The 19,068-nt window shown below is 43.5% G+C and overlaps 1 protein-coding gene across 3 annotated transcripts in view; it reads right to left on the reverse strand.

Annotated features, from left to right (window-relative positions):
* Window positions 1-12,379, reverse strand: part of stxbp5a (syntaxin binding protein 5a (tomosyn)) — a 97,985-nt gene extending 85,606 nt beyond the window's left edge. For all 3 annotated transcript variants that reach the window (XM_087852338.1, XM_087852337.1, XM_087852336.1), the window contains exons 1-3: window positions 12,073-12,379; window positions 11,807-11,951; window positions 9,533-9,630 (exon numbers count right to left, since the gene is read on the reverse strand). In XM_087852338.1, the coding sequence (XP_087708464.1) occupies window positions 9,533-9,630; window positions 11,807-11,944 (236 nt within the window). In that variant the 5' untranslated portion in view covers window positions 11,945-11,951; window positions 12,073-12,379. The remainder of the gene's footprint in view (window positions 1-9,532; window positions 9,631-11,806; window positions 11,952-12,072) is intronic.
* Window positions 12,380-19,068: the final 6,689 nt, after the last annotated feature.

Below are 19,068 nucleotides of genomic sequence, written 5' to 3' on the forward strand. Positions count from 1 at the left end.
AACGTAGAAAAGAGTGAGACAAATACTTCACAGTCATTTCAGAGTTGTGGCCCTACGGAGACCCGGAGGTCACGTCAAAGGCAGGGGGAAAAGCAAGATGACAAAATCTTTGTGCTTCACAGCGTTCTGTAAGCCAGTCCCCCTACAAGCACCACAGGGACTGTGCCAACCTGACAGCATAGGTTTGACTCACCCCCACCACAGTTCCACACATTAACAACAATGTCAAGCAAAACCACCGAGTCTCAACCGCTCACGTCATATTGAAACAAGCACCTGAACAAACACTCGGGTTTGTTTTTTTTTTTGCTTATTTTTAGCTCATCAAATGAAGCGTTTTTATCCACTCGAGGAGAAGCCTTTAATCCAGTCCAGTCATTTTGACAGCAAAGCATGTGCGGGACAGTTACGCAGTTACGATTTCTTGCACAAGCTGCTTCTTGCTTTGTGTTATCAGTTCTTTACCGTAGAGAGCAGGCCACAAAGCCATGCTCAGGACACATGTTCACCCTCCCAGACATGAGGATAAACATGTGTTTACACACCAGAACAATCCCCTGGCACACACTGTGTGTACTGACGGTAATCGAAGGACATCGCATTCTCATTCAACCTCAAAAATGCCTTTAAATTAATCCCATACTGCTTGTTCTCTGTTGACGTCATGTATGATTTGTTAGATGACAGTGATATTTCAGCGAGACGCCGGATTTCCAGCATGTATGATGAAGTGATATTTATATCCCTTGACAGGGGAGCGCTATCAGCACACGCCAAAACCTTCTCTTGGAAAGTTGCAAACAACAGCTTGTACTTAACCTACCAAATAATCGGCTATTTATAGGCAAAGGGCAATCTGGAGCTTTTTTTTTAGCTTTGAAAGGAAAGAAACGAACGGTTTACATGATTTCTGAAGCACCAGCATTTAGTCCTCGGGGAGTCAACCAAAGTGCCACGATAATGAAAGCGACAGACTCACAAATGAAATCAATAGGAAGCATAGGGTTACCACAAGTATCGTCACTAACGGAAGCCATTCACAATGACACCAAACAATCTATTAGAGTGTGCAGGGTATTTACTTTTAATGACTCTTGACGACAAGGGACCTGCTGTTGTAAAGCAACCGGACAGTGGTCAAAGCTTTTGGTTGCAAGGATGCCGTTACATTAAGAGAAGAATATTGACCAGGACTTACACGAGTGTAAATCAATACAATAGGAACATGATCCTCACAAGTGGCCCAGCCAATGCTGAAAATGCAGCTGTGCGAAATAGATCCTGCCGTAAATCACAACATTCTGACAGAGCTGCGCGCTCTGACTGTCACTCACTCGCTAGGCCGAACAGCACAGCGGCGAGTATGTTATCAAGAGTACTGCGCGTGGCGTGGTTAAAATGGAGCTCACGTCTCAGATCAAAGATTATCAGTATGTTACAAAATGGGTGATATTTTCACAGTTTTGGCCACTGCTTTGGTTATAATAGAACTACACTCACGGAGAATATTGCTAAGACATAGGATGAAAGCAACAATGAAGTTAAATGAAGTGATAAATGAGCAGCAAATTGATTAGACAGCTAAAAAGGGAAAATGTGAGGGCCCGAAATGCCTTTCTTAATATCTCACTGAACATGAAAACTGTGTAACTGTTGGTAAATACTCACATGCTTCCACGCCCTTAAAATTCCTACATACATCTCTAATTTATACAGCAACTCATATGGACTGGCACTGATATAGCTCTTTTCTACTCCAACAGTCCATCGACTGAGCACTCAAAGCACTTTTTAGGAAAACCCATATTTGTCCACTCATTCCTAGAGCAGTATTTCTTTCTATGTCACGTACACATACTTCAACATGTGAACTGCAGCCCAGGATCAAACCATCAATCTTTCAATTGGTAGACGACCCGCTCTACCTTCAGTGTTGTGTTGTTGTGCTGATGGATGTTTACACCTTTCATCTCAATTAGATGTTTGTGAAGGTTCTCAGTCATTCAGGTCATCGTAGTCTAAGGAGCTTGGAAAGAAAGGTGTCTTTAAGTTGCTTGAAGACATTTCGCCTCTCATCCAAGAAGCTTCTTCAGTTCTAGGGTCAAATGGTGGGGAGCCAAACAGCCACTTCACAAGCGTATGGCACAACATAGAAGAGCCACCTCCACGGGACAAGACTCGGCTGTCCATCTGCATCTAAAGGACAAAGGTCAGTCTTTTGAGGATACCAGTGTTCACATTTCGGACAGATAAGACAGATGGTTTGAAAGAGAAGTGAAAGAAGCCATCTATGTCCACTGTGAACGGCCATCTTTGAACAGAGGCGGTGGTTTACGACACCAACTGTCTGCCATCTATAATCCAGTTTTTGGTTTCCCTTCCCAGACGCCTTAAAGCCCACTCACATCCTGGGCCATCTGACCTCAGGAATTCGCATGATAGGGTGGGGCCAGGTTTCACAATGAGCTCACCCGAAACCTCGGCTGATTGTGACCTACACCCGTTTTCACATATTGGCTCGTGTGATTAGGTAGAGGATCATTAGGGGATCCATTGTACCTCTTGGGGGGACACTCCCACAGGGCTTAAATCTGGGACTCCCCACCATTTGACCCTTAGAACTGAAGAAGCTTCTCGGATGAGAGGTGAAACATCTTCAAGCAACTTAAAGAAGTCCAGACGCTTTTCTTTACAAGGTCCTTAGACCACATCAATTAGAGTTTTGCAGGCAGGATTAAAAATGTCAATCCAAACTTCCTGCTGCGTTTGCTCCACTGTCCTGGAAAATGTTAGCTAACCTTATAACTAAGGTTCCTTCAGGCTAACATAGGGATTTGCTTAGTACCACTAAAATCACCTTAGTATGACTTTCTACCCATGTTAAAGTGGTCAGAGAGAAAATCAATCTTTTCATGGTTACTTACAGTTAATAATTACAGCTAACACAGACAGTGTAGCTTCACCTGTCCACAAGCAGTCAGAATAAAGCCGGTCAACATCCAGTACAATAGGTACACTCTCCCAGTGCGTGTGTTCAAATATAAACCTATTTATTCTCTCCAGCCCACGTGACACTGTGTATTTACATTGAGCCACTCAAGCGTCGTCTCCCGTCTGTTGGGAATAATTAGTGCACAGGTTGGTGACCTCTCAGGCATTGCTACTCTGCATCAAACAGTCAGTACATGTGCATTACTTATAGCTTCGTTTCTTTTCATGCAGTGTACAGACAAAAGAATGAAAAAGTGCACATACATTAACAACCAGCAGATGTAAAATGTGCCTTTGGTCAAAAGCTTCTAGACAACACTTATTAAGCAGTCTTTCAAGTTCCCACCTTAAATGTGATGAGTCATGGTAAGTAGGAAGGCCTGTGTGTCTGGATGAACTTTACTTTTCTTTTACATGTGCATTTTTCCATTAGTTAACTGGTCAAACGGTTTAAACCATCAAAGCCACATGCCTCCGTTTAATGCGCAGACATACACACACTCATCATCCCTGACAAGGCAGGAGTCAACAGAGCAGAGAGACAAGGAGCAAGAGGAGTAAGAGCTGGAGATAAATGTACACTAAATTATTGAGGAGAAGCAACATGGCAGCACAACTTTAATCACCCTAAACCCGGATCCCATTTGGTGCCTGTCAAGGCTAAAGGACTTAAGCAGAACACGCTGTCAGGATATTGGACAGGGGGAAGCAGCAAAAACACTGTTGCGGTACTGATGCAGCAAAATTTGTTTTCCATTTCTAAGAACCGATAGAACAGAGGACGCTGAGTGCTTTGGGAGGGCATGAAAGATTCAAACCTGGTACATAAGGGGTCTTTGATTAACAGCACTTCAATACAGCGCACAGCCACAAACACATGCCCTCTTTGTTCCGGTAATAGTGTAAAGTTGATAAGCACAGAACTGACATGAAAGCCACATCTTGGAAGTTCCCTTGTGACCTTACCACGGGCTAAACTTTCAAGACCTTTTTTTTTTTTTTTTGGACTATATCACACGGTTATATCGACTGGCAGTTTTAAGACTTAATTTCAACAGATTTTCTCTTCTTTCTCTCCCCCAGTCCTTGTTCTACTTGTTTGAAAAGTAAAATGAGGTCCTCTGGGATGAGATACTAATCCCTCTTTATATTCTGTGATACCAAACCACTTTAACAATCCTTCATCCCCCATATGCTACTGCCAGCTCTCCAGCTAGCCACTGAGGAGGAAACAAACTATACATTTTGTCAATTTTGTAGACCTTTCCACCAGAGCAGATTATATGAAATGTGAAGAAATACGTACACTGATGTTTAAGTCACCAATATATAAAATATGCATTTCCCTTCTACACTCAGTTGCTTGCAATTAAGAACCTAAATCACACCACAAAAAAGAAAAGAAAGTTTTAACAAAACAGATAAAAGACCTAACAACTGAATAAATGGTCTATGACCTGAAAACAAGCTTTAGCTTTCCCTCCATCTCTAAAGATAGTGCAGCTATGCAGAGAAAAGTAGCCAGAGGGTCACTGTAATTATTTGTTAAGGTCGAACTGTACTATGAAAGCAATAATAATAATAACCCAGAACGTATATCACTGGAATCCTCCAAGAGAGTCTTACATATATTGGAATACACGGAAATATTAATAACGTTTAATCGCGAATTTAATCAAAATAAGAACTTCCCTCGCATACATATGATGAAGCGCATATAGAGATTGTGAGCTACAACTGAACACTTCCTTTGGTGCATATTATAGCAATTAAATTCACGCTTGTATTGCTAAGTAAAAACAATCTGTGTCATTAAGATCACGTCTCAGCAAGATTTTCAAGTGACTGCGGGCAAACGTTGAAGGGTAGCACACTCACTCATTGAATCAGAATCTGCATACGTGCATGCGTGCACGCGCCGTTTCTGCATCCACCAGCGTCTGCTCGCATATACAAATGTTTGCCCTTTTGTGCACGTCACACATTATTTGAATCCGCATCCATTAACATCTGTACAACTCATCTATCATCGTGCGCGTGCATATGTGCAGAGGCACAACTGCATGTTACCTCAGCCACCTCCGGACAGCTATTCTGAAATAATAATTCTGGGGATGAGCGCACGCGCTTCTGTGTGTGCGCCTGTGTGCCTCCATTTGGACGTGTGAGGCCTATGATGTCCTGCGTTTGTCGATGAGATAATCTGGCGGAGCATGGACTGACAATTTGATCTATTGATCTGCGTCTTGCTGGCTCACAGGGAGTCTCTGAGTTATAGCGCTGCCATTTCTCCTGGCCACCATTAGTAAAGAGCGATCTCTCTGGGGAGGTGATGCTGCCACAGTGTTAAACACATTTGCTGCAGACCACCCAGAAATTGAAATACATACAGATGACTCCGGCTCCAGTGTTATAACATTCCAAAACTGTCCATGTTTTCTGTCAGCCAGTCACAAAATCTACTATCAGCACTGGTCTGCACACTGTTAGGACACTCAGTTTCTATATACTGTTGCTTTAATGCGCAAAAACAACGTCCGATTAAAATCGTGTTAGGTATTACACGTTCTTGCTGACACAGCATAGAAAATATCTGACCAAAAATGAGCAAAAGATTTTCACAGTTGTTGACAGTTTGACACATTCTAGATTGTACTTGATTACTCCAATATACTGAAGTTGGAGATCCTAAACTACAGGTAACTGATTCATATGTTGATGTCACTTGTCCCATACTTATCATACGCCTGCAATCTCATATATCGACTACTTCTCTCACCCCAACCGGTCGGAGCAGATGGCCCCGCCCCTCCCTGAGCCTGGTTCTGCCGGAGGTTTCTTCCTGTTAAAAGGGAGTTTTTCCTTCCCACTGTCGCCAAAGTGCTTGCTCATAGGGGGTCATATGATTGTTGTGTTTTTTCTCTGTATGTTTTTTTGTAGGGTCTACATTACAATATAAATTGTGATTTGGCGCTATATAAATAAAATTGAATTGGAACTGAATTAGCGGTGGCACGGTGGTTAGCACTGTTGCCATACAGCAAGAAGGTCCTGAGTTCAATTCCACCATCAGGCCGGGGTCTTTCTGTGTGGAGTTTGCATGTTTTCCCTGTGTTTGCGTGGGTTCCCTCCAGGTACTCCGGCTTCCTCGCACCGTCCAAAGACATGCAGCTTATGGGGATAGGTTAATTGATAATCCAAATTGCCACTAGGTGTGAATCACATGTAGAGTGAATGTGAGTGCGAATGGTTGTCTGTCCCTGTGTGTGTACCCCGCCTCTCGCCTTATGACAGCTGGGATAGGCTCCAGCGCCCCCCGCAACCCTGAAAAGGATAAGTGGAAGCGAATGGATGGATGGAACTGAATTATTATGCAGGATATAGCACTTTTTAATGTAAAGACTTTAATGGGTTAAGCAGTGGTCTGTGTTTGAATCCGCTCCAAAGCCCTGCCCTGGTCCTTCTCCCAGTTTTCCTGTCTACAACTGTTCTATTACAATAAAGGCTAACAGCTTCTAAGAGAAGTATAGCAGGTATTAACTGCACGCTTGGTTAGTGTCAGTTTTGTCTTTGGTATGCCAAAGTATCCTGATGATAGTGAACAAGTTACTCAAGCCCAAGTTGCTCCTGAGTGTGAATGTTATAGAGCACTTAGACATATAAAAAAAGTGCTTGTGCGAATGTGTGTGTGGATGGCTGAATGAGACATGCTGTATAAAGTGCTTTGAGTATTCAAGTAGAGCAGAAAAGCGCTATACAAGACTCGTATGATGGAGCTCGGCTGGCACATGCGGTTTGATTAAGGCAAAAACTAGCATTACTCTCAGTACTGAGACTACTATTATTTAACACAATCCTCTTTTTACTTTTGCCCTTCATGTTGATCCACAGCATCACATTAAAAAGATGTGTGGAGGAAGAAGCAAGAGCATCATTGCAGAATGGTTTCAAGCTAAATGCTCGTTTTATCTTTTAATCTTTTCTTTTTTATGAATGCTGGAAGCCACAGTGTTTTTTGTTAGTCCGGTGAAAAGCTAATCTTCTCATCTTTTTGTCTTATGTTGATGGCCTTGTGGTTAACCTCCTGGTAAACACTAAAAGGGCCTCTGCAGTGTTCATTGAAAAGTAGAGTCATCACAAAGTATTTGGCCAGAAACTAAAGGGCATAGGAAACAAGGAAGCTTTTTTTTTTTTTTGCTCCTCCACCTTCATCAGAAACACTGTCTCATCACTAAAACCACTAAAAAAAAACCCTGCTTTATTAATTCAGCATTTTGCAATCCTGCTTATTTTTGAAAATACACAGCTAATCCAAAGAATAGCTAATGTGGGGTGACTGCTTGCACAGCAAATCCCGTTGTTTTTTTAAATGCTCTTGACTTCTTTTTGCTGTTGAGATACTGTGCAGAAAACAATTGAGTGTGTGTCTCTGTGTGTGCACTTGGGCATATCTGTCTCACTGCATTACCACACACAGATCAATAAGGATTCTATTCTTGGCCATTAGATCTTGAAAAAAAGGGATAGCCTGCCTCTCTCACTCTTCCCTAGCTATTCCCCCTCTCTCTCTGCTCTTCCTGCTTTATTGGCCTGTTCTTTCCACGGGCTCACCAGCCAAGCTCTTTCTCTATTTCCCGTCTTTCCCTCCTCCAGATAACACCAAAGGGACATTGTCATCTTCCCAGGTGGACGCTGAAGCCAGAGGCAGAGTGAGTGGTGAGCAGCCAATACGAGGCAGTTTTGGGGGACCACAGAAATGATTGGCTTTATGTCTACAGGGATGAGACATATCCTCAGAGAACACAAACACCGACATGTATCGCACATGTGTACACATCAGTGCACGCCTCCTGTTTGTGCTGTAATTTTCAGTGCTTTGCCACGCTGCCGGGCTGAGGCCCTTGATCTGCCACTTCCTGTAATCCTTCATGGAAGAGGGGTGCAGCCAAATGTCCTGGCAGGCCAACCAGGCAAACAAACACACATATACACACACACACAGACATCGATATCCATGAGAAGCCTCTCATGGCCCGCCAAGGCGCAGATGTGACCATGTGTATCAGCACAGGGAATCCCTGGATGCCTTTCCAAAACCTGCAAACAGCCAAAACTTCAACGAAATCACAACCTGCCACAAGACCCACATCCGGCAGCTCAGCACTGCACAATTTATGAATCGCGAAAGCTCGAACTACACCGCCTGCATCTGCGCCACAGTGGTGTCGCTGTCATCAGATAAAGAGACAGGGCTGACTAAACAGTAAAATAACAGGGGAGGAGAACCAACACCAAGGAGCAGATAGATGACTCCCAATTCACCTTCCACTGACTCTGATAAGACTCTATCTGATCCACATCACTCAAACACAAAAGAGATCCCTCTGTTCATTCAGTTTCAAAGTGACCAATTACAGCCAGCAGGAAACATCTGACAAGATCATTCGATCAAAGTCGCTATAGTCTTAGTATAGGCTGACTCGCTATAAACTTCTTCTTCCGACTTTGGAAGTAATGGGTAATGTACCAGAAAGCAAGACACAAGCCCTATTGAGCTTATCCACCTTAACATAGTTCACCTACCAAAGCAGGAATTTCTACTTGTATCTACTAATACAAGTGATCGAATCTGCTCTAGTCCAGTTAAGGTTTATTTTGAATCTGTAAAGCTTTAGGAACATATAGTTATCGCTTTAAAATGTGGTGTTCCTACCATCTCACTCAGTCTGTCTTAAAACATTTAAAAAGGTACACAGGCTGCCCATCTTTTTAAAAAAAAAATCTGGCAAACACGGTTCAGTAGACTCTCATGCTCATCATCATCATCCTTTTTTTCCAGTGCAAGGTGAACGAGACTGAGTCACAACCATACCTGCCAGCAGGTGGGAAAGAGGGACAGCCAGGCGGACCGCTCTTCATCACACCGTAATGAGCTGGCAAAGGTTGTCGGACAGGCAGGAGAACACACGGAGGACCTGTAAAAGCGGCCTCACACAGGCAAGTTCGCGGGCGTTCTCTGAAGCTATATGACTCCCCGTGGTGCCATTTCATCGCAAGCTGTTGTCCCTGTTTGTGTTAACGTCCTCATATTGCAAGAAAGCCGATGCGAGCTAACACTTGTGCCGAACGGCAACACGTATTTCAATATGTGGGGTCTGTGCGGGCTTTGCTTTGATTTAGTATTCGGCACAAGGGTGCAAGAATGTAGCACGGTCAAGGTCTAAAAAACAGCTAAACTGTGAAATTCAGTGAAGGTAAATGTGGTCTATATTTTATGCATTGTCTCGCCTTGGGATAATATGTGGATGTTGGACTTTAAGTTGAAGAGAAATCAAACACTGAAGCTCGCAAACCCAAGAAACCCACCTTTCCAAAATCCCTCTAAGATACTGAAAACCAGCCAACATACAGGAGCGTCTGACAAGAGCAGCTGAGGGGACTGTTCACTTACCTGCTGCTGCCTCACAGGGATGCACCTACCCAAAGGAGCTGCCACGGGCCACAGCAGCTCATAGAGGCTCAGCGGCAAGTAAAAGGATACAATCTGAGAGCTCCACTCTGGGTGCCAATGGCCAATATCTTCTGCACAGGGTCAAAAGCCATGGACGACGGCTGATAGGGGAAGCCATGACGGACAGTCTGGTGCGATACGTAGAAAAATGAAGAAGAAGAAAGAAGGAGAAAAAAAAGAAAATGTGTTAGAGAATATCAATTTGCATTTCACAGCAGGGGTGTTGTTTTGTCAGTGGATGCCACACACCTGACTTTGATAAACAAATGGCCCAGATGGATGCAAAGAGTGTTATGACAGAAATATAAAAACTGAAATTGTGAAGACAAGGGAAAATTAAAAAAAAAAAAAAAAAAAAAAGATGGAACAAATGCTCTTTCTGTGCACGGATATCCTTTTCTTAATGATAGGTATGATATTTGGACTCGCTTTTTAGGTTCCTTTTATAATCACTGGCCTAATTTGAGATTTCATCTCTCTCTCATTTCCCTCTTTTTATGTTGTTTTCCTTCTCTCGCCGCCTCCCACGTGAAGTCGTGATAACACTTAAAGTCTGGAAATAAAATACATGGAGAAAAAAAAAAAAAACATGGATGAGGAGGAATCAGGTTATGATTAGCTTTTGTTTCTTCTTTACGGTATGCGACGCATTATAAGGTGTTCCTGGTTCACTCTGTGCATTTCTGTGACGGTAGTTTTATGGCATCAGTCAGCCGGCGGTGGGCTGTTGGATTTGTTTGCTTAGTGACAGAAGGCTAAAGTACATTACATAAGAAGCACTCGGTGCAGCACAGACACCTGCCTTCCTTGTAGAGAGACATTACAGAGAGATCCTGTCCAGACAGACAACAAAGGTGCAAGAGTGAGCCTGAAGTCTTGTTCAAAGGCACTTCAATCAGACGTCTTGCTGTTGACAGACATATTTAGGCTGCCGTGGCTATAAAACCTGCAGTCTTTGAGCTGGTCTGTCTAGTCACCAAACCCCAACGTCCCCAAAGCCCTCGGGTATGTTGACATGATTCTAGATTATTTTCCCGTGTTTACTTCACGCGCTCTCAACGTAACACTTCTTACTGATGTTAATCTCCCTGGATTTGCACCTCTGTTATGTGACTACTAAAATACACGAGGACAAAAAGTCTTTTAACACACAAAAAAAGACTTCATCGTGCAAATATGCTAAAGCAAATCAATGGCAGTGTCATTTTTTTCCAGCAACCAGACGTAACGAAGGATATCACACATAGATTATTTCAAATATGTAAAAAACATTAGGTGGAATAAGCAAAAAAGCTTCACAAGCACACAATTTAAATATGTTGGGAAATCAATGAGAAGCACACAGTGGGGTCTATTAAAAGGGCAATTAGAAAAGCTGCTGAGGAAACTCTGAATTGACTTAACAGTAGCATGCATGTCATGTAAACTGGACGGGTATTATCCCAATTATCCCAGCTACTACTGTGGTCAATACAGACAGAGGAGGGCGAGCCTTTTTTTAATCTCCCAAGCAGGCCTGCACTCACTTCAGGCGCCATCAGTCCCCAATGATCTGGGGATAAAGTGGTCTGTGTTTAGGTGTGGATGAGGGAGACCGAACGGAGGGGGGGTGCAGGGATGTGTGAAAGAGAAAAGACGAGGGAGAAGAAGGGGGGAATGGAGAGACACTGCGTGGAAAAGACAACACGCACACTGCCACACGCTCGCTTACACACGCACATCAATCACAAACCAGTGTTTTACTAATCCAAACCAACAGATTACGCAAGAGGGGATCAGTTCAGCCCAACCCCTCGATATGACAGTTCATGCCATGCGCACATGCAGAAAACTCCGGGATTTTCACAGAGCACACTGGCGCAACCCTAACCCTACCATACCCCGTGTTGCTCGATGATTTTTAAAAAAGCTCGAAGTAAATTACTTAACAAAAACATAAACAATCGAATAGAAACTTGCAGCTGGTCGGTGCAGCGCACTCGCCAAACAGCATGCGCATCGTAGCTGCCTATGTTGCACTGTTTATGCGCATAGGATGTGATATTTCTGAAACGGACAGGCTGCTCGCCAAATATTCATTAAATCTTTAATGAGCACGTGCTTGTTGTAGTTTAGAAGAAGACTGCAGTGTAAAACGCTTTGCGGCTAATAAATAATTCCGTGGAGCTCCACTTGCACCATCCGTGTTCTGAGATGGGATAAGTGCAAAACATTGCCTGCAATAAATATCATTAGCGCTAAAAGCCAATACGCAAACAGCTGTATGATTGGGAAAAAAACAGAAAAATCTCCAGTCTCGCCCACCTTGCAGAGCTGGAAATGCTCGGACTGGAGGGTCTCCTGGATGAGATGGTTCTCTTGTGGCCCCACTTGGACAGACGGCGTGGAGGAGGACACCTCTTTTAAACCGTCCAGCACCTTCCTGATGTTGAACTTCTTCATTTTCAGACTGCAGAACACAGAATTGAAATCACCCGCAATAATAATGATTTTAAAAAAAGATAAAGGGAATGGCCACTTTATTTCTCTCACACACACGCGTGCGCTCTGTTCCCCCCTGTGGCTCTCACATTTTAGTGCTTATTATTTATCGCAGTCTCCATGCTGGAAAGCTCAACGCGCGCACCGCACAGGTCAGGTCGCCGCTTGAGGTGTTTCTGGAGAGGGGGCGGTGGGGGTGCTGGTGCGTCGGTGTAATTTGCTCCTTGGAGTCCGTGCTGTGCCCCACTGCGTCTCCGTTCTTCCTCTCGGCGTCCCTCCCCTCCCCTCTCGACTGTGTGCGCCGCTCAGCCAAGGCGGAAACGCAGCGCAGCGGCGGCGGCGGTGGCGATGGTGGTGATGCTGCTGCTGCTGCTGCTGCTGACGCTCTTGCGCATGTCTGACAGAACAGGCTTCAACACAAATCCCGCCACCTTGCCAACCCCCTCTCTCTCTCTCGCTCTCTCCCTCTTGTTTCATCGGCCCCAGCGACAACGCCCCCTCCCTCCCCTCCCTGTCACGCACGTATAGTAGGGTTTGCTCCACTGCACCTGGTGATGCTGGTGAGCCTGGGATGCAGCAGCGTTGAGAGAGTCTGTGTGGAGACAGACGAGCAAACAAACCGGGGCTCAGTGCCATTATTTCCAATACACCCTTGCCTTAACCTCTCCGCCTCTTTTTATGTGCTTGCGTGGAAGATTCGCCATATTAAGGGTCACGCACGACAGATGATGGATGTGGAAATCAGTTGTTTTTTTTAAACCAAAGAAAAGGTTGTGCCAGGCTCAGCAATAAAATACAGTCACAACAATAATAGAGCTGCATTTTGAACAGTTTTTGGGGGGCTTGGAGAAAAATGATAACATGAAGGACAAAATCATCCACTTTCAATCTATATTTAATTTTTTAGGATTTCTTATTCCTTCTTTTTAAAGACGTTATTGCGCTCCCTGTGCGGTTTGATTTCATTATTTATTTATTTTTGGCGAATGCTGCAAGGAGCGTTTGCAGAGAGGGAGCCACGTTAAGTAGCCCAACAGCTGAGCAAGCAAATGCGTCTATCAGTATCCATAGCAATGACTGTGTCCATCCTAGTGGAAGTTTACGCGCTCAACCAAGCTCCACGGCTACAACACAAGAGCAAGACTTCACAGTCCAAAGCTGATGAAGAGGAAGGAGTTTGGAAATGTCTGGAACCGTGTGACATGTATGTCTCTCAAGACAATAAATCTAATCTTTATCATTCTGTTTAAGATTAGATGTTGAACAAATACAAATGTTTAATCCTACTTCTTTTAAAGGAATTAACACTAATGTGTGTTTGCTGTCTTTATAGATTTGAGACTAACATTCACATGAGTCAGCAACAAAAGAGGGGCTCTGACTTTAGCTGTTCCACACACCTTTTCTGAAAGAACTTTCATATTTGCCATCTAGTGGATATATTGAGGGATAGCATGCCAGACGGTTGAAAGCTTTGAACTATGGAGGGTGTATGTCCCACCACCAAAGCATGGACATGCTCCAAAGATTTAAGATATGCAGAGTCCGTGACATATGATTGTTAATACCTTGTGTGTATCAGACTGGTGATAGACTGGTGAGTATTGAAGAGCTGGACTCTGACCCTTCAAATCTACCAGTACAAAAAGATTTGTGCAAACAGCATTTAGATAGTCAATCCAATTCAGTTTTATTTCAATAGCACCAAATCAAAACATAAGTCACCTCAAAGTGCTTTATGTTGTAAGATAAAGACCCTACAGTAATACAGAGAAAACAGCAACAATCAAGTGCCCCCCTTTGAGCAAGCAGTTGGTGACAGTGGGAAGGGAAAACTCTCTTTTAACAGGAAGAAACTTCTAGCAGAACAAAGCTAAGGGAAGGGCGGCTATCTGCTGCGACCAGTTGGGGGTGAAGGGAGGAAGACAGGATAAAAAAATACTGTTTTTATACACTTCTGTAAACCTTTTTCACCTCACACCTAGATTAGCCAAGGCTTGATTCATGAGCTCACAGTTGCCCTTAAAGAGTAATAACATATAAAATATGTCTCCACATAAACACAGTCACTTCACAGAGTCCCGTGATCACACCTATTCGGTAGCTTGTGCAGTCTGTAGTCTACCAGGAGCAGCTGCTATCGAGATCTAGCACTCACACAACTTTAGCACCAGGTACGATTCTCCTGAGCACTGAAGTGAGTTGAGCGCAGCACCCTGGTACAGCTGTGTATGTAAGGTCACAGATGAAGCACGAGCCTTGACAAGCTCATGCTTGAGTGACACAAATGTTGCCACCTGTTTGGGTTGTTTGCTAACACTCTCATCTTAGACAGGTGCCCTCGAGCAGCATGTGTGCAGCAGTGGAAGTAATAGCTGTGTGTCTGAACTCGCTAGCACCTGATGCCATTTCTGTCTTAAAGTGGAGAAAGTGAGGGGGGGGATGCATTTCTGCGACTCCTGCAACAGCGTATTGTTAATCAAAGCTGATATAATGAGCTGGTCTATATGTGCTTTTATGTAAGCAGTCCTTTAAGTGAGCTCGGTTTGATGCAAAGGATGCATCGAGGAAATGAAGGCGCTGTTGAAAAAGACAAATCAAAAACATCTGAAGAGGACCAAAGGGAGAGGGAGCAAATTATGAAATCAGCAATCATACCAAGTTGGCTCGAGAACAATTGTTGCCACGTTGATTTGCATAATGAACTGAAATTGACCGTGTAGACCTTCCAACCCCAACCGATATCTCCTGATCCAGAATACATTATGCCGCCAAACAAAGAGGTCCTTATTAGGTGATGCTTGCATGCATGTGAGTGTGTGTTGTTGGGCTCACATGGTGACACTGACATCAGTGATTTAATTTGGCACCATTGTGTTGTAGCCCGGCCATTCATCTGGCTACGCCATGTGTGTTTGTGTGCGTGTTGTATTTAAAGTGGTTTGTGCTCTTTGTTAAGGCTACTGAGGCAGCGCAGTGTGCGAGGACTTTTTAGGAGTCAAAATGTAAATAAAGCAGGATTCAAGGGATTTATAATCCCATGTAACATCTAAGATATACAGTAATAGTTCCTAATATGGTTTTTCTTGATGATTTCTTTTGATTTCTGCAAAGTCTGAAACAGGTTTTCGCACTATGTCCATTCTTTTGGGCCATTAAGGACTTCTTACCTTAAGAACTTCCTGTAAGACCGGAGGTGAATAGGGTGCACAGTCATTAATTTGCAGGAAAAGAATGTTTCAAAGTTTATTTACCCTCCTAGGACCTGGCGTCCACATATGTGGACATCACATTTTGGGTTATTTAGACCAAAATACTCAATTTTGCTCTCCTAGGGCCTGATATCCACGTACGAGGACGTTGTACTGCTACTGTTCTATCAAAAGTTTAAACAAATATCCTCATATGTGGCTCTTATTTTTCTTAAAAACCAAAATAAGGTAAAAAAAAAATAAAGAATCTGGTAATTCTTTGTTTTTACATTCATCGGGCCCCAATATGCCCAAATATCAAAGAGAAATTAAAAATGCATGCTGTGGAAGAGTTCGGGTCTTAGGAGGTTAATGTAAATTAAAAAGAATTAAAAAATAAGTGTACATGTCACATTTTTGTTTTAGACATGCATGTACCAGCCAATCATGGTTCTCTACTAGGCACTTGCCACTACTTGTTATCAACGTATTGAGATGTCCCCATATTTGAAATATTTTTTCCTAGAACTGTATCATGAAGAAACATAGAGGCGTAGTAAAAAAAAAAAAAGTGAAAAAAAGTAATGCCAAGAAAGTGTTTCCCTGGGAGTAATGACAGTATGCAAAAAACAAAACAAAAAAACTGCAAAGCTTGGACTGCAATAACCCAAGTTGTGAATGTTGTGTCCCTTGAGACAAAGATTGCAGCTAAGGTAAAAAAGAAAAGAAGAGCAGACCAGAAGAAAAAGAGGGAAGGAGGCACTGGATCTGTCAGCTTAAGTCAAGAAACTCACCCCAGTTTCTGGACAAACATGCATTAGTGGGGAACGTGACGACATCCATACAACGGGCATACTTTCTATGGCCGTTTCATGTATTTGGCTGCACACACACTGATTAAGCCTAAATTTGTATCTATGCGCTCTTCATGAACGATACCCAGGAAGAGAACCGCACGTGGGCCAATTACAGCAGAGCACAGCTTCTTGCTTCAGTGGTCCCTCCATTATCTGCGAAAAACCATCTAATGCTGCTGACCCAGCTATATATATGCAAACTGAGCTGTTATACACACACAGACTCTGAGCCTATTCACTGCTCATTCCAGATCAGAGATGATCAGCACTGATATCTATTTTAAGCAGTTCTGAAGAAACAAATCTTAGACTCAAAATACATATTTTATGCCTCTAATTTACACATACCCAGTTGTAAAACATGTTGCTGGACAGCAGATTACAAAGAAAATTGAAAAAATCCACCTCAGCATGCAAATTTGCATATATTACACAGATGTTTGGATAAAGATTATAAATACGCATCTTTATCCTACATACATACATCTATCTGCATAATGCTGCTGCGATCCTGTAAAAAAAGGATTGACCATTCTGATTATGTATCAATATATGTACTTTATCCTCAAATAATACACGTATGCCCTAAAAGTAAGTCTCTTTACACATAAAATACCTCAAGTGGATTTCAGCCCCTTAAAATCTTACTGACCTAACAGGGATGCACCTTGTCACATGAGCAAAGATGAGCCTTCCCTAGCACCACAATATGCCGTTTCAGAGCTCAGCATCACAGTAAGCCCTATATGACCCTTATACCAACAAAGTCCCTGTGCTGTCTGGCAAAAGTGAAAAACCCAGAGGGAGGCAGGGGACAATGTCAGGTTGCAGAGAGTTGAGGCGTCTGCCTGTCATGCAGAAGGACTGGAGGGACAGCACCCTCTGCCCTCACTGACAGCTGTAGTTAATCAAGCGAATCATAGCACACCTGAGTTTAATGCTTATGACCCAAACCCTCCCTGCAGCATTCAACTACTGTTTCCTTATACAAGCACTCTGACAAATGACAGGACGTACAACATCATTACACAAAGCCTTTACGTAACTCACACACACACACATAACGCTGGGAGCTTGTGACTGAAAGGAACCAGCAGACGAAGCTCACGACAGTTTTTGGCAATGAGAATGCCAAACTCACCGCTCAGTAGTCAGGGAAGCTAAGAGGGAAGCTATCTAGCTAACAAAGCCACGCGTGATACACACATACACTAGAGCAGTCCCAGAAGGATTGACTTTAATGAGCAAATGCCCTTGAGAAAACATTTGATTGTTTCTGCCTGGCTAAATGGGAGGATGTTTCAGCGACAAATGTTCAAGCGCACAAACGCACGTGTTGGCGCATAACACGAGGAAGGTAACAAAATGTACACACTTCATTCCAACCAATAACACTTATGAATAGTGATGAGAGGATAAAAGAGGGGAGATGGGAGGTGGAGAGATTGAAAACACTATAAAGCCTCCATCATGTTCATAGTTCTTGTGATCAAAAGAGAAGAGAAGTCTCCTGCGGGCGAACACAACAAGACGTGTTTTACGGTTTTCTCTTCAAGGTCGTGAGATTATGTGTCTTCAATGAGTCAGACATGTCTCATACTGCTGATTGTGGTTTGCGTGATTGTACGTGTGTGCGAACAGTCATGTTTGTGCTAACAGCTTAGAGGATAGACGTAACACATCAGCCTGTCTCCACTCGGGGCAGCACATCTGGTACCAACTCCTATAATCAATTCAATTCAATTCAATTTTATTTATATAGCGCCAAATCACAACAAAAGTCGCCTCAAGGCACTTCATAGATACAGAGAAAAACCCAACAATTATATGACCCCCTATGAGCAAGCACTTTGGCGACAGTGGGAAGGAAAAACTCCCTTTTAACAGGAAGAAACCTCCGGCAGAACCAGGCTCAGGGAGGGGAGGCCATCTGCTGCGATCGGTTGGGGTGAGAGAAGGAAGACAGGATAAAAGACATGCTGTGGAAGAGAGACAGAGGTTAATAACAGATATGATTCAATGCAGAGAGGTCTGTTAATACATAGTGAGTGAGAAAGGTGACTGGGAAGGAAAAACTCAATGCATCATGGGAATCCCCCGGCAGCCTACGTCTATTGCAGCATAACTAAGGGAGGATTCAGGGTCACCTGGTCCAGCCCTAACTATATGCTTTAGCAAAAAGTAAAGTTTTAAGCCTAATCTTAAAAGTAGAGATAGTGTCTGTCTCCCGAATCCAAACTGGAAGCTGGTTCCACAGAAGAGGGGCCTGAAAACTGAAGGCTTTCCCTCCCATTCTACTTTTAAATACTCTAGGAACAACAAGTAGGCCTGCAGAGCGAGAGCGAAGTGCTCAGGCAAAGTGATAGGTTGACCGTTAACGCGCGCACACACACACACACACACACACACACACACACACACACACACACACACACACACACACAGGGCATGGCATACACTGGGTGTTGCCAGTGTTACCAGTGCAGTGACACAGAATATCTGAGAGAATAGAGTCTTGAGTAACCGCAGTTGGCCCAATTCGGCCAAAATTGAGTTTACTTGAGCCAGTCGTCTGGAGGTTGAAGAGACATGGAGGTGAACAGCTCTTTGTCCTCACATCCATCTCCCTGACTCAACTACTAATGCTGGTCACAGTCCAGTGAAGTCAGTCAACAGAAGACCAACATGACTTTACAGCTATTACATCAGACAAGGACTTGAATGTAGCCATTGCTATCATCTTCCCTTACATATACCGTATGTAGAGATAAATAAAAGGGGGGGGGGGGGGGGGGGGGGGGGAGGCGCCAAGAGTTTGTGTGTCTCTCTGTTTGAGAGGGAGAGACAGAGGTCTCCTGTCCTGTTATCTGAGATAGCAATAATCAATGTGAAGCACAGGCAGGTTATCGATGACTCCCTTGCACAGCCGGCCCCAATTGGTCCAGCTCTAATCAATTCACACTTTATCATTCACACTTTATCATGACCGTGGCTGTGTCGCTGAGGTGCTGTGTCCTCTTTATCCACACATTAATAA

The sequence above is a fragment of the Neolamprologus brichardi genome, chromosome 15, assembly GCF_056152115.1.
Source record: "Neolamprologus brichardi isolate AB-2024 chromosome 15, ASM5615211v1, whole genome shotgun sequence".
In the NCBI taxonomy this organism is placed as follows: Eukaryota; Metazoa; Chordata; class Actinopteri; order Cichliformes; family Cichlidae; genus Neolamprologus; species Neolamprologus brichardi.